The sequence below is a fragment of the Spermophilus citellus genome, assembly GCF_964194105.1.
Source record: "Spermophilus citellus genome assembly, chromosome: 8".
NCBI lineage: Eukaryota > Metazoa > Chordata > Mammalia > Rodentia > Sciuridae > Spermophilus > Spermophilus citellus.
The window spans coordinates 10,402,406-10,425,112 of record NC_138189.1 but is presented as its reverse complement, the minus strand read 5'-3'; the positions used below and the strand labels follow the sequence as shown (position 1 = coordinate 10,425,112).

The 22,707-nt window shown below is 33.8% G+C and overlaps 1 protein-coding gene across 7 annotated transcripts in view; it reads right to left on the bottom strand.

Annotated features, from left to right (window-relative positions):
• The window catches only part of CPEB2 (cytoplasmic polyadenylation element binding protein 2), a 77,284-nt gene that overhangs the window by 27,776 nt on the left and 26,801 nt on the right, over window positions 1–22,707 (bottom strand). For 4 of the 7 annotated variants that reach the window (XM_081304447.1, XM_081304449.1, XM_081304450.1 and 1 more), the window contains 2 exons: window positions 13,583–13,633; window positions 6,156–6,179 (listed from right to left, as the gene is read on the bottom strand). In XM_081304447.1, the coding sequence (XP_081160573.1) occupies window positions 6,156–6,179; window positions 13,583–13,633 (75 nt within the window). The remainder of the gene's footprint in view (window positions 1–6,155; window positions 6,180–13,582; window positions 13,634–22,707) is intronic. The other 3 variants (XM_081304451.1, XM_081304448.1, XM_081304452.1) reach the window with 1 other exon arrangement.

Here is a 22,707-nt window from a genome sequence, read left to right as displayed (position 1 = left end):
GAGAAGTTAAATAAATATAGATCTTCAACAAAACTACTACTTTTTATCTTGCCAATTATCCTTCCCTATAGCCCAAATTAATATGGCTGTAAAAGAAAAAAACAATAAGGTACGTCTACCATGTACAATATACTTCAAACACTCATTCTATGAATGGTATACACATTTTTGCTGATACTTTGAAGAAATGACAATTAACTATAATGTAAATACAACAAAAATCCTGTGGGATGCAGCCAACGCCACACTTAAAAAGAATATTTGTAGTTTTAAATATATAGTAAAAAACTAGAAATGATTAAAACCAATAACTTAAGTTTCTGCCATGAAAAGCTGAAAAAATAGGAAATTCAACACAAAAATAAAGTAGTAAAAAACAAAACAAAGTCGACGACATAGAAAAAAGAGACTAACATTAAGAAAATAAAGACGAGTTAAATTGAAAGCTTATAAAATTGATAAGCCCCTGGGCAAGTTTATCAAGAAAAAAGGAAACTCAAGTTATAAATTCTACATATGAAAGAGGAAACATGAATCAATATAGAACTTACAGACATTAAAAGGCTAGAATCAGAAATATTATGAACAACTTTATATTAAGGAATTCAACAATTAAGAGGAAATGAACAAATTCCTTTTAAAAACAACAACACTTATCTTTCAACACCGACCCAAGAAAAACATAAAAATCTAAAGAGTTTGATATCTTAAAAAAAAAATCTTTAACTTAAAATGCAAATAAAAACAAGGTAATAAACCTTCCAACAAAGAACACTCCAGGCCTAGATGGCTGTACTGTGAAAGAAAGACTTTTGAAGACAAAAATAACAGCAATTGTATACAAATTCTTTTAGAGCATAAAGAGGAAACACTTCCTAACATTAAAATCTCACAAGACTATAATAAGAAAACTCATATATAATATCAATATCTCTTATAAACACAGATCAAAAATCCTACATGACATTAGCAGAGTGTAGAAAGTAGGCTGTGCCCTTCTGAGTTGCTGTTCCATGATATATAAAACAGTAGTTTACAAGCTGTGCCTAACCCTTCGTTACTCCATCTTATAAAGCATTAGTTTGCCATGAATTATTCCATTTGAATATAAGTGTTGAAATAGAACAACTCTATATCTTGTTTGTACAAGTAAAAAACCACTATCTGCCTAGAAGAATCATAAGACAAATTGAAAAATTAACTGTGCTAACAAAAATGACCACCTGTGAACTTGCTGAATTAAATCAGAAGCACATGGATACATGGACATATCAACTCCAATATCAGAAAAACCAGGTTCATGAGCTTATCAGCTTATTAACTCCATCATATTACAAGATAAAGGAACTCCCTTGAGACCCATAAAAGGTAGAACAAGGTAGCACATTGACCCCATCATCTGGTCACTCACCATGAGCCTTTTCCAGGAAAACTACCACAGCAATGAACCTCTATTTTTGTCACCAGGCTTTAGCTCAGCACAGTTTCTCCTGCGCCTGACAAAATGCATAGCTCACTCCAAACTGACATCTCAAGTTGACACTCTGAAACTGCTATCTGTATGGACACTGGACTAGAACAAGTTCCATATTGTACAGCTCTATGCCCTCAACAAGTTCTTCAGCTGGTTCATAATCTTATCTGACCACCTACAAGGACTCTGCATTCATTCCTATGTGCTCTCTGCCTTTGCTCAGTTCAGCCTCCTGAACCTGTGTGGCCACCTTAACCCCTTTTAGTGCGAGCTCGCTCGCTTGCTCTCTCTCTCTCTCTCTCTCTCTCTCTCTGTGTGGCCACCTTAACCCCTTTTAGCACGAGCTCGCTCGCGCGCTCTCTCTCTCTCTCACACACACACACACACAATTATATTAGTGTGATGCGTGACTTGTGTTACTGTTGAAAGTGGTATAGCTTGATAACTTAGTGTTATTCAATAAATTCTGACATTGTGGAATGACACAAATTTGTTTGGTCTATATTAATGGCATAGCTCACTCAGAACAAAGGTAAATCCAAAAATATATGAAAATGAAAATACATCATGATTAAGTGGAATGTATTATAAGCCTTTAGAAACCCTGCTTCACCATCATGTCTTGCCATCAGGAAAATGCAAATTAGAAGCATGAGTCACTACACATGTCTGTGCAGATTTCATCTCTAGACATATTTACTTTAAAATTAAGTTCATTAAAATTCTGTTTCCTTTAAAAATTGGTATGACTGGGTAAGCAGTCTCATCAAAGTGGGGGCAAGTTGGGTCAGCAAATATTTTTTTCTATGAAGGCTCGAACAGTAAATATTTTAATCTTTGCAAGTAATACATTCTTTGCTGCAACTGCTCAACTCTGCCATCATTCTAACTCCAAAGCAGTCAGAAAATAAGTAAATAAATGGGTAAATAATCGCTGTGTTTCATAAACTCTGTTTAAAAAAATGGGAAGCTTGGCCTATGTGCCATAGTTTGTTGACTGCTGTGTTGAAGTATTATTCTGGCATTTTTTAAAAATGCCTCAGATGCCTTCTGCATTCTCTGATAGCTATTGAAATTATCTAAGATGAGAATTTCAGCCTTGGTTGAATCATAATAAAAAGGATTTGATAGCGGAGATACTAGGAACTATACACTTATTCTGGCTACTTCACAAAACTGTTTCAAATCAGAAAGTTCTGGGTCAGCTTTAAAGAAATGCACGGATATACTTCATTATTAATAATTCCTTATTTATGATAGCACATAAATCCGAATGGCTATGTGCTATAAATAAGTCAAACCTCAGTAACTCAAGCTCTATAGTTTGTATCCCTTTAAAATTATTTTTCTTATTTTCCCATTCCACATGTAATTTACTAACTCAAGCTTCTGAGTTTCCTTGCTGGAAAAGACTACTCCCTGAGGCTTGTATCAACTAAAATAGGCTCTTTATTTCTATTATTCTAAATATTCTATATATTCTTATTTTAGAGCATAGCAGCCCTTTAATCTTCTACTAATGGGGCAGAGGTTGTGATATAGAAATATTTTAAGTTGAATGACAGGCTTAAATTACTCTTTATACCCCCCTATATAACTCCCACTTTACTCTAACCCAGACCACTCTACTTCACCCTCAGAATGGAATGAAACAATAATACCAAAGAGAGGTAGTTTTCTTCATGTGAAAGTCACCTCCCCATGTGTGTATTCCTTTCTTAATCCTGTTTCCCAGAAAGCTCTGAAGCAGAATTCTTTATAGTTCCCAAGAACAGGGATACATAAAAGAAGTAGTAGGTTCCAATAAAATACAGGGAAAGAAATCTTTGTCATTTCTTAATTACTTCCTGTAAAATTACATTTTGATTATTCCTAAGTCATACTTCAAAAATGAATATCTAAAGCCAGAGTGACTTGAAGTTCTTCTTGAGGAAACTGAACTGTATAAAGTCATCTTGGTAGTAACTTAGTCTGACTGTAACCCAGTGATAAGTCTTAAATGAAAACAGCTACTCTACGTTGGAGGGCAAGTCAAAGGCCCCAAGTAAAAAGAAAAAGCAATTCTTTTTAAACTGGATTTTGAAAGTCAGAATGCCCTGTGAAATTCATACTGTTCCCCCACTGTTACTCTGGAAAGAATAATAGGAATTTGGGACAGAAACTCTTATCAACTCATGTGATGCATTGTACATGAACAGAAGATATGAGAGACATTTTTTTCCTTAAAAAATGACTAAACAAATGAATGAAATAAGTTTCTTTGATGATCTACTTTAAAACACAAAGTTCACAAAAGGGGATATTTGGTAGTTAAAAGATTACCAGTCTGAGATTGACATCATGTTTAGAACAGAATGGGGGAGGAGACTATGCAATGAGATAGCTGGTGACTATTTCTAACGCTTTATGAATTCCTTTGGTATGCATTCCTTTGGTATGCAGGTTTTTAAAAAAATATATATATCTACTTTATTATTCACTGTGTCAAAGTACTTTCAGTAGTAGTAGCTTCAGTACTTTTAATATAGCTTTTTTTCACAGTAACTATTTCTAATGGTATAACTTTCCAGTAAATATCAAAATCACAATTTTAAAAAAGGCTTCTAAAATTCCCAAAGGATCAATTAAAAAAAAAAAAACCTCAGTAATGCCATATAGTCTGAGAGAAAATTCAGGTATTAACCCCCCTCCCTTAAGCTAAACCAAATATGTGAAGAAACTGTCAGCTCTGTCCTAAAGGAGGATTTTACTATAAATGTATAAAGGCTTAAAACCATGTGAGTCTTCCTGAGGGGCAGTTTCGAAGTACAACTTCTGTTATAGCTCCCAGGACATAGAGACAGAAGAATGAACTGTAGCAAGTTCTTATCTAAAAGCAGGGAAAGAAATTTTTGATTTTTCTTAATATCATAATCATAATCTATACTTACTGAATTGAGATAAGTAGATAAGTAACATGACTTTCTGACATTTTGCTTCTAAGAATTTACTAGATCATGATATTTACATTGGAGTATTCTTAACTAAAAAGTCACTGAAGTCAAAAATTGGTAAATATGTAACAAAAAAACTGAATTGCTCTGTAGTTTCAAAAATACTTAAAGATCAGAGTAAATTGGTTGTTTTCAAGAGAACTGAGACTCTATATTGCATTGCGCAATAAGCCAGTCCACAGATGTGAAAATGGCTACTAAAATTCTAAAGTCTCCTGCTCTCTTCTCAGCTTACTAACAGCAGTCTTTAGCAAGTCATTCAGCTTCAGTTTTCTAAATTTTGAGTTTCTATCTTAATTGTTTCAGTGAGAAAATTGAAGAACCAAAAAGATCCAATTAAGTATCTAAAGAAACCAGATTCCAGTAATGAAATTAAACCGGACAATCTGAAATATGAAACTAAACTACAACTTAAAAATATAAAATACGTGGGTTTTGGTTGTCAGTGGGGGTGGATGGCTTCATTTGTTTATTTTCAAAGTACACACACTCATCACTAGGTGAAAAGAAGTTGAAGTACTGGCACACATTTACAAAATGTATCAAAGGGCAATATTATTACTGTTCACCCTCCATGGCTTAAGGGAGATCCTAGAGGTTGGAGAAAGCACTTTGTAGTCAGTGTGGCACTCAGAACAAGCAGAACTGCACCAACAACATGTGGATACTGCTCACTTAGAGAGCAGCCCAGTAGTGTTGTCACTTTTGGTTACTCTCATGCTATCAACTCTTCTCCCTCTCATTTTCTTTTTTTCTTCTTTTTTTTTTTTTAAAGAGAGAGGAGAGGAGAGGAGGGGAGGGGAGGGGAGGGGAGGGGAGGGGAGGAAGATAATTTTTTAATATTTATTTTTCAGTTTTTGGTGGACACAACATCTTTATTTTATTTTTATGTAGCGCTGAGGATTGAACCCAGCACCCCGTGCATGCCAGGCGAGTGCATTACCGCTTGAGCCACATCCCAAGCCCCTCCCTCTCAATTTCTGCACTTGGAAAAGGGAGAGGGGCAAAGTTTTAAAGAGAGAAAATGTCTACAGCTTTCCTAATGAGTTTAGTAACAGGCTTACATCACACATTCCTAGACTCATTCTTAGGACACCACCCAAGAATGTTGAGGGAAACCCTGTCATGAGGGAAGGAGAGAGAAACCTAGAGGCAGTGCAGGTGGGCAGGGGTGAGCGAGAGGGAAAGGACTATGGTTTTAGAAGACAGAATAATATTAGCAACGCAATTTCTACCAGTCAGTGCTAATTATCTACTTAGTACACGTACTATTTTCAACTGAGTCAAAGATAAAAATAATCTGGAATTGTAAATTATATACAATGGATAAAACAATGGGGATAGTTTAGAGAGAGGAAAAAAAACACATGGTGTGTCAACTTTACTAAATTTATTAAACATGTTTCTTAAACAGACCCACTATAAGCAGAAACCTTATTTTAAGATACAGAAATAACTTTTTAAAAAGTTTACAAAGGAATACTTTATTAATAACTGTAATTAGTATGAAAATACACCTTAAAGGTTGAGAGAGTCAGAATTAAAAACTTGTACAAGTGCTTACATAAAAATTTAATTCTTCTGTGAGTTTTAGATATTGCATGGAAATTCTAGAATAATTAATTACAACACTGATCAGTAAAATCCAATTAGAAACAATTATACCATAGCAAACAGAAAGGAATTACCTCGTCTTCGCCCATAACTCCTTGCTGCATGTAAACAAAGGACAAATTGTAAAATGTCAGAACTAAAAATAAGCCCACATATACAAATATCTGTGATATGAAAAAGCCATGTGGGCATCTGAAAATTAGTGCTATTTTGTTTTAAGAGCTGTGATAATGTCACTACAGTACTTGCCTGATGTTTTACCATTTACAAAGCATTTTCAGATGTGTGTGTATATACATACATACATACATAAACTCTTTTAGAAGCTAAAATATGGACAGTTTAAAAGGAATAATTTTATTAAATAACCCATTATTAAAATCACCTAAACCGTATAAAACTATAAAATTAGGCAGGAAATACCCTCATTCACATTTAAAATTCAGAAATATTTATTTCATCTGATCCTGATAGGAATATACAACAATTTATAGTTAAATAGTATCCCAAATAATTCTCAATGAATAAAAACAACTTGTATTAAATTCTTATTTCCTATTTTTATAAAGAGTAGTGATGGTATGCAATGTCCAACAAATTATTGCTATTTAGATCTAATCTACATTATAGGAAGAAGTAGTTGACCAAGAAAATATACTACCACTAAGCTGATACTGTGAGCCCTGTACAGCTGAGATAGAATATAAAATCTGTATTCACACTTGCTTGGTTAGAGAAATCGTTAATGATGTACTATAGCTAATAATACTTTATTCTTTTGATATATTTTTTAACACATATCTACCAAATGTTTATGTATCTCCCTCTGGGAAAGGAAAGATTCAGATACAAATTATTATTAATATAATCATAGAAAAACATTTCAATTTGATACTACCTGTTTACATAATTTCTAAAAGGAAAACAATACTAAAATTTCTTCTTAAGAACCTATCAGTTTGATAAAATCCCCATCTTGGTTTTAAATAACTCTTCCTATCAAATCTGAGCACATAATAATGAGTATTTTTACCCTAGAATTAATGTATAAAGTCAAAGCAATAAACCAAAACAAATGACTATTAAAAATTAATATCTTAATTCATAATTAATTCATGTTCATAGACATTTTTGGGTCTGGGAAAAATTCAAAACTGAATAAGTATCAAATCAAAATATGTAGCAAAAGCTGTCATTTGTGTCAATTCCCCCAAAAAAGTATAAAATTTAAAAATCAAAAGAAAACATTTGACTTCATTAAATATATTCTCTTCTAGAAATTTAAAAAATATATTTTCAGTTTTATAATATTAAGGCTTTAAATAATGTGACTATACGTTAGAATGCTACATTTATTCTTCTATAATAAAAAAGTAGGAATACAAACTTATCAACTCTTGTTAATTTACATTTGCAAGAAAAAAAGTCAATAAACATAGGGCTCATATCAGAGCGTTTTAAATAAAATAACTTAATTTGCATCTCTATCATTACAATGTCTTTACTAAACTATATGATTTACACTTAACCTCTCCTTAAGCTCCTATGACCTCAAAGCCTCGCAGATTTATTTCATAGCTCACCTGTTCTACATATTAGTTTAGGATGAGAGTGAAAGTGCACGTAGCATTAAGAATTTTGTTTTCTAGGTCTTTTAAGACTTTTAGAGACCTTAAAAATAAGAGTTTCACAGCAATGGGAGATTAACTATGCATAATCAGGTTCTTAAAGGTAATATTCAGAGCTATCAAGAGTAGACTGTCCAAGAGTGAATTCTCTAAAAGTCTTAGTAGCTGTATTAAGCCTGGAAATAGTCAATAGTTCCCAAACCTTTCACAGTATCTCTCAGGAGTTGGGCTTCCTGCTTATCCCTAGGTACAGTATAATGATGTTAATCCAGTATACATATGCTTTAGAAAATTTCATTCATAGCTATAGAGGGCCAAAAATTTAAAAAGGCATATGGAACTATTTTCATTAAATTTCAAGTCAAATGATGAATTATATTAAAGCCATAACACAGCATATAATTTTTGACCTACTAAAAAAATTAATGACATCATAACACTTTACGTTCTTAAGTATTGTGTTCCTAGCTGAGGCTACTCAATACTAAAATAGTCAAAATATGTATAAATATTCACAGCATCTCATGTTTCATCACATTCCTAGGCTTGAACATAATTATTTAGACATTTTCTCAAACTAGCTCATACCTGAGAAATTTTAGAATCCTGTAAAAAAGCCACTCTATATCCCCACCACCACCCTGGATAACTCTAAGAAGTAAAACCGACTTCATATAAAGCTAACCCATGTGAAATATTTCCTATTTCCTGTCATGGAAATAACCAATTTGCCACAATCACACTAAATAATTGTTTTTATACTCACTTTTCTACCAATGTTTCTAAGTGAATTTTGGAGGTATATTTCAGTATAACATCAAATCAGAATTATAAGAAACCCACCAGTAAGAAAAGAAAATTATGTGACTATTTTAAAAAAATATTTCTTTAAAAGTCTGCTTCTCTAATTCAGAAAATCATTTAGGGGAAAAAAGAGGAAACATTTTTTTGCATAAAAATTGTATTTACAACATCAAATTTCATGAACATATATATTTGATAAAATATTTATAAAAAGGAACTTTACACAAAAAATGAGGACTGGCTATTTGATACACTTATATGTACATTTAATATATACATATATTATTGACGGGTGAACTTCTTCATGTATTTAAAGATAGCAAGAAGGCTCTGAGAATAGCTTGAAGACCTTGCCTATAAGAAGTGACTTTACAATTTGATCCTGGTTTCTCAGTAATCTTATTCAGGGTTTATCCACAGCTATAAAAAAGAAATAGAATGATTTTAACATTCTGTTTAGGGACTTTGAGCCTTAAAATACTGGCTGTCAGCTAAAGCTGTGAAAGCTGAATTATTGCAGCTGGAAAAAGGAATATACAAGACATACCAAATTAGCTGGAAAAAGGTGAAAACTCTCTCAATGAGAAACTATTTTTATTTCCTTAACTTGAAAAAGCAAAAGTAAGAAAAGAAATCTACTGACCCCCAAATTATAAAAATACTTTTCAAGATCCAAATAAAATCTGCTGTTATCTACTCTATTCATTTCCTGCAGCATGACAAAGAACTCAAGATTCCTATTTTCATGACTTAATATAGTGTATTCAGAACATCTGCCTTCAGAAATGCAGCTTCACTTATAAGTAAATTTTCTTTAGTAAAAGGTATGCAGAATTTCTCCCTCCCCCCAAAAGTACAGCAAGCTTTTGATCACACAGATGGTAATACCTGGGTAATCAATCAATGCAAATTTAAATTTCAAACTAGCTTGCTGATACCATCCAATCCAATCGCTATACTTCTGCTCTTCTTGTTTCCCTTTTGTAAAAGGTGGTAATAAAAATATATGTAATTTTACTTGGGAGAGGTGGGGAGAGTACAATGCAATCCAAATAGAGACAAATACTTGAATGATACAACATCTTGAGTTCCTCCTTACTACTGTGAAAAAAGGAATTTTGTTGTTTATTGTTTTACTATTGATAATATATAAGATTTATATAGTTATAAATATAAACAATATTTAACCTCAGATTTTTAGACAATTTATATATTCTTATGTAATGTGATTTCCTTAAAGTGCTGAATGGTAAATGAGGACTTATATTCTATAATATTTTAGTTTTTCAATGGTGGCAGTCTCTAATAGTCAATTCATCTTGATTTCAACTTGATTTGAGGAACACAGTCTACTCAGAAGTAGTGGCCTTCTTGCAGTTTTATTTATTAATGGTGTTTGCACTCTCTCTTCTACCAATGTTTCTTTGCAAATTTTTTATTGTTTAATTTTTAATAATCATGTTATATATGTGGAAAATATATCTGAGTTAACAAAATCTCAGATTTAAGAATTTGCATAGTTTTTGCTAGTGTGACCAAATTCATGACTTTTAGCCTATTCCCTGAGAATTGCTTCACAGACTATTTAAAAGTTTAACAATAAGCTGGGCACAGTGTTGTGACTCAGGAAGCTGAAGCAGGAGAATCACAAATTGAAGACCAATCTCAGCAACTTAGTGAGGCCCTAAACAAATTAGTGAGACTCTGTCTCTAAGAAAAATAAAAAAAAAAAATAAAAAAAGGGCAGGGGATGTGGCTTACTGGTTAAGCACCCTGGGTTCAACCCTCAGTACCAAAAAAAAAAAAAAAAAAAAAAAAAAAGTCTAACCAGAACTATGAATTAGCTAGTAAGGTAGAATCATAAAACCTGTATAATGCTTGCCATATCTGACTAACAACCAACTGTACTATTATTTAGATGGTATTATTTTTTATTAAAGGTATTCAAACTTAACATTATTGGGACATCACAGGTGATCTGTCTTCCAAATTTTCTAAGAAATATTAATTTATTAAAACAATTATGAATTTATTTTAATCTGTGCATCATGAAAATTAACCTTGCATATTTCAAGAAGCAAAAGTACCAACATTATTTTGTATTGATCCAAACTTTGTCCCTATAAATCTTCTACAAATGGCTCCAGTTTAGCTTTTTAGAATAACATAAAACAAAGTTTTGTTTATTATATATGACATCCTTCAAATAGTTGAAAGTATCAGTATGTCTTCTCTTAATTTTATTTTCTCCAAAGTAGACATACTCAGCTCTTTCATCTATTCAAAGGACACCATTTTCCCTCTTGCAAAATCATTGTTTCTCACTGTTCTACATCATTCATTACTTCCAGCTAACATTTACTTTCAGGAATTGTTATAAATACTTTAAATGAGTTAATTCATTCACTCTTCTAAACAGTCCCTCTGAGGCAAGGTAGTATGCTATTTTCATTTTAAATATGCAGGAACTAAGTCAAAGTAAAATAAGGTAAACTGTTCAAGGTTACGTAGTTAGAAAAAGCAAACTGGCTTCATTCAGAGTCTGTGATATCAACCACAGTGAACTATTGCTAAACAACTACAAAAACGTTCAGACAAAATATATTACTAAATATTGATTTTTTTGAAAGTCAACAATATTAACTATGCTTGTTGGGTAAGGGATACAACTTACTTAATCAACTGTCCAAAAGTGAGTTATATATATTTGGCATACTTTTTATTTTAAGAAAAAAGCTTTTAATAATTAAAAAGTCATCCTTCTCTACTAGACACTACACTTTCTTTAATGGGTCAATGATATTTTAAGCAGAGCCTTGAAGTAACAGTATTTACTTTTCATATTTCTCAGGGAGACAATATGCTAATACAATTGAATTTCATGTAGTTAAAAGTAGCTCAAGAAAAAATTCCCTTTACCTTTTAGTGTACTACACTTTGCTAGTTCTCTCTTCGATAACCTTAATGTCTAAAATTTAAATTATTACTATTTAATACTTCTTTATCCCATGAATACACCCAATTATGTGATTTCTTGCTTCACCTCTTTACCAGTGATCCAAAATAAGTAAAAGAAAATTTTTTCCTCTTTGGATCAAATTGTCTCTTCCCTGACCTATATCCATCTTGATGTCCTAGTTTCATTCTCCTTTATTTTCCCCTTGGTCTCTTGGCAAAAGATTCCAGAATTTCTAGGTTGACTTCCTATATCAAGTAAATATTGTAGCTCCAAATGATAGACTACTGAGTGATTACATAATTAAAAAAAAGTGATTTGTCTATACAAGATGTAATTGTTGCTTGAAATGAAACATTCTTATGTATTGTATGTGATCTCTTTTCCACTTAACATAATGGCTTTTGACAACAAAATCAACAATTAGTTTAATAAAGTTTAGTGCAACAAAAATGTAAGTTGTAAAAACAGTGTGTCTACAAAGCTCTTCACTCACACAAAATTTGAATATTTTATTGTGACCATCCTAGCTTACACTGTTTCATTCAACAATTTAGGAATATCTGTGAATAATCTATAAAATTATCTCAAAGTATTTCTCTTTCAAATGGAATTTAACAGAATGTGTGAAATATATACAAATTCAAACTTTTAAACAGAATTGCTTTATCACAAGTTAAAACAGAAATGTGAGGAATCTTTATTTACCACACTGAATGTTTAAGGAAGGAAGATCAATATTTACAATTTATTGTTTCCTGAACTTATCATTATTTTATAAATCAAGCAAAGGGAATAATAAAAACAAGCTATTTTCTGGTTTGTACACTCAGTTACAGAACTATCCTTTTTAGTTACAGATTTAGAATCAGAAACCAGCTGTCCAATAGGAAAAAAAAAATGTTGAATACAGAAGTGGAATTTCTAGAACATGTCTTGTCAGAGTCCTCATGCTCAGAGTAGAAAAGATTAGGCTACTGTATGGCAGACCACTCAACATACAAGTTAAATGTTGAACAGGCCAACCAATCAGCTCTCTTAATGCTCTGCTTCAATTTTTTCTCATTCCAAATCCTATCTACTCTGACAATCTCCCTAGTAGCATGAACTTTATTTTTACTTTTCTGTCACTGTTGTTGTCTTTCCTTAATATTAGTTTACATGGCCTAGTTTTACATTGGCCTCATTTTCAGTGTTTGTTCCTCAACTTTATTGCCAAAACTTTAGTTGAAATATAAGAGCCAAGTCCTTCTACTGTTATTTTTTTTAAAGGAACTAGGATTTCTATTTCTTTCACTCCCTTTCCTTCCCCCACTCACCTATTGTGAAGAATATTTTAATTTTCAATCCCTATTCCTATAATCATGGCTGTGCTAAGTGTTATGATTCTGTCATACATTAATATTTGTTCAACAGAAGGAAAACAACTCAAAACTTATTTTCATCCTAACTGAACTTCATTAAGTAAAATTTCTAGTTAGAATCAATTAAGTTAGCATTGACTATAAAATTTACAGAATCATTGGTATATTCCTTCAACATAAACATAAGTACTTACACTAAGAAACAAGTTACTTACACTAAGAAACAAATTCTACATACTTTACAAACTTTATCTTACTTGTAATAAAACGACTGTTTCCATTTTACAATTGGGGAAATGAAGGTGACAATTACTTGCCAAAGGTCATAACTTAAAATAAGAAATCCAGTTTATACCAGTTCAAACAAGGATTGCTCCTATGTCTGTGACCACTGAATTAAATTACAATGTCACAAATACACTTCAATGACTACTGCAGCCTGAATATACTCTTGATTCCTAATTCTTTCTATATAGGAATATCTATAGCTTTGTTGTTGTTCTTTATTGTTTTTGATATAGGGTCTTGCTAGTCAAGTCTCAAACTGATCTGGTCTAAAATTCCTACTGCCTAAACCTCCTGAGTAGCTGTGATTACAGATATGCACCACTGTGCCTACATCTACAGCTTTATTTCATACTTATAAAATGATTAAATCATGTGTATGGGTAACTTTCAGAGAAACATGTATTTATATTCCTCTTCATTTATATAAACCAAATAGAAACAAAATTTTTTATAAAACTTACCATTTAACATCAACAGATTGTCAGTTCCTGGATGTGGATAACTCAATCGACCTTTAAAATGAGAGAAAAAAAGTAAATTGAATATTATGGAGCTATTTGAAAAACCAAAAAGGGTAGTATAGAGGAAATAATACTGAGCACAGTGTATTTCTTAAAAATTAAAAAGGTAATCTTTAACTCAAAATTATATTAAATAAATTATCTTTGAAAATTGAAAACAAAATGAAAAAGTTATCCTTAGTTCCTAGATTGTAAGATCACAATGTGATGTGAGAACAATGACATCAAAGTTTGTTTTCTGAAATGTAAAAACAATATAGATGTCCTAGTTGTAAAACTTAATATGGAATATGAATTTATTAAATTTTTTCAAAGCTGTCTGTAATTTTCTCTATAGATTTCTTGTGCCACAAATAAAACTTGAAGGAATTTATATTTCTAAGTAAAAAATGACTAAATTGTTAAAATAAAAAATAAGCAGAAAAATTCATCACAACTTTCTATTTAATTCAATGTGGTTTTATAATATTTAAATAAAGAAGCATAATAAAAACATCAATTTTATTATTACAAATGTTATTGGAAATGTAGCTTGTTTAGCTTTACAAATGGTTTAAAAATAAAAAGTGAAAAATGTTACAGTTTATGAGCATAGCAGCAAAGTATTTCCTTTGAGTCATTCTTCATTCAAGAACTTTGTGTTGCATAGTGATAAGAGTACTACATAATGCTAAAAATAAATGCTATGCACAAAACATACTGTGGTTTATACGGTGTTTACATAAGACCATAAGACTTGCTTGACTAAATACCAACAGCAAGGATGATCATCATTTTCAGCCCATTAAAATATAGTACTTTTGTCAGGTGCAGTGGCGCATGCCTGTAATCCCGCCCAGCAGCTCCAGGAGGCTGAAACAGTAGGATTTTTGAGTTCGAAGCCAGCCTCAGCAGTTTAGTGCTGAGGGCCATTGCCAGTAGGAATGACGCATCGAAATTTCCTTGCCAGCGTACCCCATGTTGCTTAGAGGACATTCGCTGGGACAATGCATGTATGCTTTAGTAAGGTGACCTTGCTCAAGGACCAGGGCGGATCCGGGTTTAGAGCTGATCAGGTTTTAGGGAGTATCCCGTCCTTGGGTTTAGGGAAGTTCCCGGTTTAAGGTGTACCCTGCGGGGGGGGGGGGGGGGGGGGGGGGGGGGGGGGGGGGGGGAATAGGGCGTATCCTGCTGCCTCAGGCACGCCCCATCCTTGAGTTCCCGTGAGATTCAGAAAGTAGGTGAATGGGGCGGCAGAACTGGGATTTCCCCAGAACGTGTGTGTAGAGGCCGGTGTGAGTTCGGGAATAAAGAATTGCTGTTTGAATCTACAAAGCTGTGAGTGGCTCGTGAATCTGTGCCCAGCCAAGACTGCGGCAGTTTAGTGAGGCTGTAAGGAACTCAGCAAGACCCTCTCTCTAAATAAAATATTTTTAAAAGGGCTAGGGAAGTGGCTCAGTGGTTAAGCACCCCTAGGTTCAATCCCTGATACAAAGAAAAAAAAATACAGTTCTTTTCCCTAATGTTTGAATCTGATAGACTATTAAAAAGGTATGTTTAAAATATCTTCAGAAAATGGTTGAAAATTAACTGTCTAGGACTGTGTTCTAGCCACTTTCAGCACTGTTTTAAAAAGATACTATGATAGCATAATTCAGTGCCACCAGAAGGATGACCAATATGTACCTGAATGTGACATAAGAAGAGACAAGCTGTATCCACCTTCACCACCTCTGCAAGTACTACTATAAGGAGCCTTTAGTGTATCCAAACTTCCCATACAAGTCAGAGATTGTCTGCTGGATTTTTTCTAATTATGAAGTTAATTTAACCATCTACGAATGCAAGAATGAGTAGCAGAAAATCCAATTTTGGCATTAAAGTCTACATACATGTATGAAAGATTATATTGCAGAGGAGACCTGTGGGGGTCCCACAGTGACCAACCTGTTTTGGGGATCTTGAAGTAAAGATTTCAAGCTTGTCTCACAGAGCAACAAGCAGGAATTGATTAGAGGAAAGCAAGATAAACACACAACAGTACCTTCTTAGGAGAGAATCTCATGGCTCTTATAAAGAGTTGGGGTTTTGTAAAGGATTTAGGGCATTTTGTTTTTGACTTAGTTTCTCATATTCCCTTAAGTGGTTATTACTCTTTGTATAGTCCTCAGCAAATTTTCTTAGTGAGGATGGTTATGACCTGGTCATGAGGGGAGAGTTGTGACTACCTGACCACAAGAGATAGTTGTGACATATTCTTGAAACAATAGTTCCCTGAAGGGGTTATTTACTATGGGGGTAGGGGAATGTTTTGACATACCAATGCCCATTTTCCAGATACCTGTCAGCTTTAATCAAGCTTTCTGTTATCCTCAGTTCTTTGTCTTATGGACCCTCCTGGATGGATATATCTGATGTCCTCCCCCTACTCACCTGCTCATGGCTATTTACCTAACATACAGATCCACACACATATATACATATACACATAGACATGATTTCATCTGAACTCTAATTTAACTATGGCTCGTTTTAATTTCAGACTTAGTACAGTTAAGCAAAGTGTTACTGTTCCCTAAAAGAACAATTTACCACCTCTTATTTACTCCTAAGTTTCGTGCAGCAAGATATTAGTTAACTAAATGTCCTAAATAAGGTTGTCATCCTCCAAAAACATAATTAAGTTTATTGTTCTGATACTTTAAAATGAAGTGAGAATTTATTCAGGAGATACAAAATAGAAAGCTACAAAACAGTTTTCCTAAATTGGATTTCAATAACATTATACATTACTCTGAAGTATCACAGCTTATTTTGGAAATACGACTATTTCTAAACATCCTGTGCATGGCCAAATTTAGAGAACAATTTAAGGTTTAAAATATTTCTGACTTGAGGTTTAAAATAAAAAAGCTCCTACACAAGTGGCAACACCTGTTTTGCTATTCAGTATAACATGTTAATTAACTATTCTGTGCTGACAGTATGTAGGATGTGGAGGAAACAAAAATGAATAAAACAGAGACCCTGCTGCTACAGATGCCGCTGCCCCAGATGCCACAGCCATGCCTGGAGGTCTCTTCTCTGAGCATGGCCTCAGTTAACTGGATACCTCTGTGGTTGCTGCCACTGAACCAGAAGTCTCCTGTCAATCAAGTGCTGCCTGCTCTGCTACCACCATTGCTGCTGTCTCTGATTCCACTGTGCCAGCCTGAGGTCGTCTGGAGGTCTTCTTTCTGGGTGCTGTTGTCACAGAAGAAACTGCTGCCCAGACGCAACTGAAGCCAACACTGCTGCTGACGACCGGAGTTATACTGGTGATGCTGCCCACACAAATGCACTTGCAGCTGCCGTAGCAGCCACCGCTACTGCTGACCCTCTGCCTGCTGCCTGCTGCCTGCTGCCAACAACCACCCCCCACGACCACTGCCACCATGGCCTAGAGGACTGCTGCGGGGAGACTCCAGGTTTGGTTGCATGTGGCTGCTCCCATTTGGGGACACCAGCCAGGGCCTGGGGCCGGGGTGCCAGCAGGTTTACCACCACAAGAGTCTCCTGGGGTGCCTGTGGGTTTGGAGGAGCGAGCATAGGGTCTTACTGCTGACAGCGCTGGTGGCCCTTGCTTGCTGCTGTATTTCAGGGTTGTTTCTTTGCATGAGTGGATCCCTAGTGGTCTCTCTGCAATAGGAGCAGCACTGAGGTCTTGGGACTGCAGTGTGGCTGAGCCTGAGGTATCTGAAGCCCAAATCAGTGGGATAGAGACTGGGTTTATGAAGGCTGATCTGAGTCAGGGCTGAAAAACTGCTGAACACTGACAGAGACAGTTCAACTTTCCAGCAAGATTTATTTTATTTTTTGATTCACTAATCTCTCTACCATATTTGGAACAGGATGTTTTTTATGTATCAGTGTGTAGAGAACAATGGTATATGAATGGTATTTTGCATTTTTATTGTATTCTTATGCCTTTAATTTTTTCTCTTTGTTCGTATTCTTCTTCTTTCTTGTCTATTTTCCAACTTTGCTCCAACCAACAGCCAATCTCTGTCGGCTCTTCTCCCACTCTTCCGGTGAATTTTTACTTTTCTCTTCCTCTCTCACAGATATTAAATAATACACTACCTCTGTTCTCTCATCTATTACTTGAAATTGTAAATTGTTTTAACAAATATTCTGTTTGAATTATAGATAATTACTGAACTTATCATTTTGGTTGAATGTGAGAAAGCAGTAGATGCCTAGGTGGGAGCTATTAGGTTTAAGGCTATATATTGTGTACACTGGGTGCTGCTGATATTGGTCTCACCATTAAAGATAAAGTGCTAGAAACCTCAGGGACACTATAGGTCTACAGAGTAGAATTTATCCTGCCTTAGATCCATACTTTTAGATGGGAAAACACACTAGCAACATGAAAAAACAAGGGAATAAAGTGCCTCCTCCAAACCCAAGATGCTTCAACAACAGAAGCCACTGATAACACAATTGAAGAAGAAATGTCCAAGAAAGAGTTCAGATTGTATATAGTTAAACTGATGTGAAGTAAAGGATAGTATAAAGAGTTAAATCAAAGAAAAAATACAGGAAGTGAAAGACCACTAAAGAGTTAGAGATTGTGAAAAAACAAACAAACAAACAAGCAGAAATCCTTGAAATGAAGGGATCAGAAAACCACATTATAAATTCAATAGAAAGCATCACCAACAGACTAGACCACTTGGAAGACAGAACCTCAGATAATGAAGACAAAATATATAATCTTGAGAATAGAGTTGAATATGCAGAGAAGATGGTAAGAAACCATGACTGACTAGAACATCCAAGAATTATGGGATAACATGGAAAGACCAAATTTAAGAGTTATCAAAATAGATGAAGAAGCAGAGATATAAACCAAAGGAATGTATAATCTTTTCAATGATATAATAGCAAAAAATTTCCCAAACCTAAAGAATGGAATGGAAAATCAAATACAAGAGGCTTATAGGACCTGAATATACAAAATTACAGCAGACTAACACAGAGAGAAAATTTGAACAGCTGTAAGGAAAAAAAATCAAATTATGTATAGGGGGAAACCAATTCGGATCTCAACTGATTTCTCAACCCAGACCCTTAAAGCCAGGAGGTCCTGGAATAATATATTTCAAGTTCTGAAAGAAACACATGCTAACCAAGAATTTTATATGCAGAAAAATTAAATTTCAGATTTGAAGATGAAATTAAAACCTTCCATGATTAAGAAAAAATAAAAGATTTCATAACTAGAAAGCCTACACTATAGGGCATTCAACATAATATTCCATGAGGATGAAGCGAAAAAAAAAAGAAAGCGAAAACCAGAAAAGGGAGAATCTACACTAAAAGGACATTCAAACAAATGAGATACTAAGACAAAACAAAACAAAACAAAAAAAACAGAAATAAATCAAAATGACAGGGAATACAAATCATATCTCAATAATAGCCTTAAATATTAATGGCCTAAACTCATCAATCAAAAGACATATGATGGCAGATTATATTAATAAAAAGCAAGATCCAACAATATGCTGTCTTCAAGAGTCTCACCTCATGGGCAATGACATCCACAGGCTGAAGGTAAAAGATTGGGGAAAAATTTTGTTACTCATATGGATTTCGTAAACAAGCAGAGGTTTCCATTCTCATCTCCAAAAAAGTAGACTTTAAACCAAAGTTAATCAGAAAAAAAAAAAAAACAAAGAAGGACATTTCATACTTCTTAAGGGAAGTATGAATATAACAATGATAAATATTTATGCCCCAAACAATGAAGCATCTTATGTATATCAAACAAACCCATCTAAATTGCAAGAGTCAAATAGACCACAAAACAAAAATACTGGGTAACTTTAACATCTCTCTCTCACTACTGGACAGATCTTACCCCGCAGAAAACAAAAAAACCAAATAAGGAAACTTCAGAACTAAATAATACAATCAATTATTTAGTCTTAACAGACATATATAGAGTATTTCATCCATCAATGAGCAAATATACTTTCTTCTCAGGAGCACATGATTCCTTCTCTAATATAGACCATATCTTATGCCACAAAGCAATTCTTAGTAAAAAAAAAAAAAAGAAAGAAAGAAAAAGAAAAACAGAGATAATACCCTGCATTCTATCAGACCACAATGGAATGGAATTAGAAATCAACCATAAAATAAAAATAGAAGCTGCTGTAACGCATGGAGACTAAATAATACACAATTTAATAATGAATGGATAGTAGAAGAAATAAAGGATGAAATAAAAAATTATTAGAGGTAAATGAGAACACTGATACAACATATTAAAATTTCTGGAACACTGTGAAGGCAGTACTAAGAGGAAAGTTTATTGCATTGAGTGTATTCATGAAAAGAATAAAAAGTCAACAAATAAATGACCTAACACTGTATCTCAAAGCCCTAGAAAAAAAACAAATCAACACCCAAAGCAGTAGAAGACAGGAAATAATTACAGAGCTGAAATCAGCAAAATTAAAAGAAACAACTGAAAAAATTTGATAAAAAAGCTGGTTCTTTGAAAAAATAAATAAAATAGATAAACCCCTGGCTATGCTAACAAAGAGAAAAAGAGAAAACTCAAATTATTAAAATACAAGATGAAGAAGGAAACATCACAACTAACACATCTGAAATACAGAAGATAATTAGAAACTATTTTGAAAATTTATACTCTAATAAAATAGAAAATATCAAAGACATCAAAAAATTGCTAGAGACATATGACATACCCAAACTGAATGAGAGGTCATACATAATTTAAACATATCAATTTCAAGTAATGAAATAGAAATAACCATCAAAAGCCTACCAACCAAGAAAAACCCAGGACCAGATGGATTCTCAGTGGAGATCTACAAGACTTTCAAAGAAGAATTAACACCAATATTCCTCAAAGTATTCCATGAAATGTAAAAGGAGGGAACTCTTACAAACTCATTCTATGAGGCTAATATCACACTGATAGATACCCAAACCAGACAAAGACACATCAAGGAAAGAAAACTTCAGACCAATATCCCTGATGAACGTTAAATGCAAACAGTCTCAATAAAATTCTGGCAAACTGCATAAAAAAAACATATTAAAAAGATAATGCACCACGATCAAGTGGGATTCATCCCAGGGATACAGGTTGGTTCAACATATGGAAATCAATAAATGTAATTCATCATATTAATATACTTTAAAACAAGAATTATATCATCATCTCAATAGACGCAGAAAAAGCATGTGACAAAATACAGCACACCTTTATGTTTAAAACACTAGAAAAACTAGGGATAGTAGGAAATACCTCAACATTGTAAAAGCTACATATACTAACCCCAAGGCCAGCATCATTCTAAATGGAGAAAAATTAAAAGCATTCCTGCTAAAAACTAGAACTTTTATTCCACATCATTCTTGAAATGTTAGCCAGAGAAATTAGATTAAAAAGGGATATAAATAGGTAAAGGAGAACTCAAATTATCATTATTTGCTGATGACATGATTCTATATCTAGAAGATCCAAAAAATTCCACCAGAAAACTTCTAGAATGAATAGATGAATTTAGCAAAGTAGCAGGATATAAAATCAACACCCATAAATCAAATGCATTCCTATACATCACGATGAACCCACTGAAAGAAAAATTAGGAAAACTACCCATTCACAATAGCCTCAAAAAAAAAAAAAACTGGGAATCAATCTAACAAGAGGTGAAATACCTCTACAGAACACTAAAAAAGAAATTGAAGGAAACCTCAGAAGATGCTCCTGAATGGGCAGAATTAGTATTGTCAAAATCGCTGTACTACCAAAGGGTTAATAGCAATTCCTATTATAATCCCAATGACATTCTTCATACAAATAGAAAAAGGAATCATGAAATTTATTTGGAAAAATAAGAGACCCAAAATAGCTAAAGCAATCCTTAGCAAGAAAAGTGAAGCAGGAGCCATCACAATACCATACCTTAAACTATACTACAGAGCTACAGTAACCAAAATGGCATTGTATTGGCACCAAAACAGACTTGTAGACCAATGGTACAGAATAGAGGACACAGAGACAAACACACATAAATATGGTTATCTCATCCTAGACAAGGGAGCCAAAAATATTCACTGGAGAAAAAGATAGCCTAGTGCTGGTAAAACTGAAAATTCTATGTACCAAAATGAAATTAAACCTCTCTCTCTCACCCTGCACAAAAATCAACTCAAAGTGGATCAAAGACTTAGGCACTAGAAAAAATAGGTCCAAATCTTCACCACAGTGGCTTAGGATCTGACTTCCTTAACAAGACTCTTAAAGCATAAGAAGTAAAATCAAGAATCAATAAATGGGATCAATTCAAATTAAAAAGCTTCTTCTCAGCAAAGGAAACAAAGGAAACAAAGGGAACAGTGTTCAACATCTCTAGCAAATGTAAATCAAAACTACTCTAAGATTTAGGCTCACTCCTGTCAGAATGGCAATCATCAAGAACACAGGCAACAATAAATGTTGGTGAGGATGCAGTGAAAAAGGTACACTCATACATTGCTCGTGGGACTGCAAATTGGTGCAACCACTATGGAAAGCAGTATGGAGATTTCCTCAGAAAACTGGGAATGGAACCACCATTTGACCCAGCAATCCCATTCCTCGGTTTAAACCCAAAGGATTTAAAATCAGCTTACTATAGTGACACAGCCACATCAATGCTTATAGCAGCTCAATTCACAATAGCTAGACTATGGAACCAACGTAGGTGTACCTCAATAGATGAATGGATAAAAGAGAAAATGTGGTATATATACTCAATGAAATACTACTCAGCTTTAAAGAGTGAAATTATGGCATTTGCCAGGAAATGGTTGGAGTTGGAGAATATCGTGCTAAGTGAAATAAGCCAATCCCATAAAACCAAATTTCCAAATGTTTTCTCTAATATGTGGAGGCTAATTCACAATAAGGCTGGGGACACTAGTGAAAAGTAGCTTAACCTTAGATTAGGTGGAGGGGAGAGGGGGATATGGGGTTAGGAAAGATAGTACAAAGAAACAGGACATTATTTCTTTAT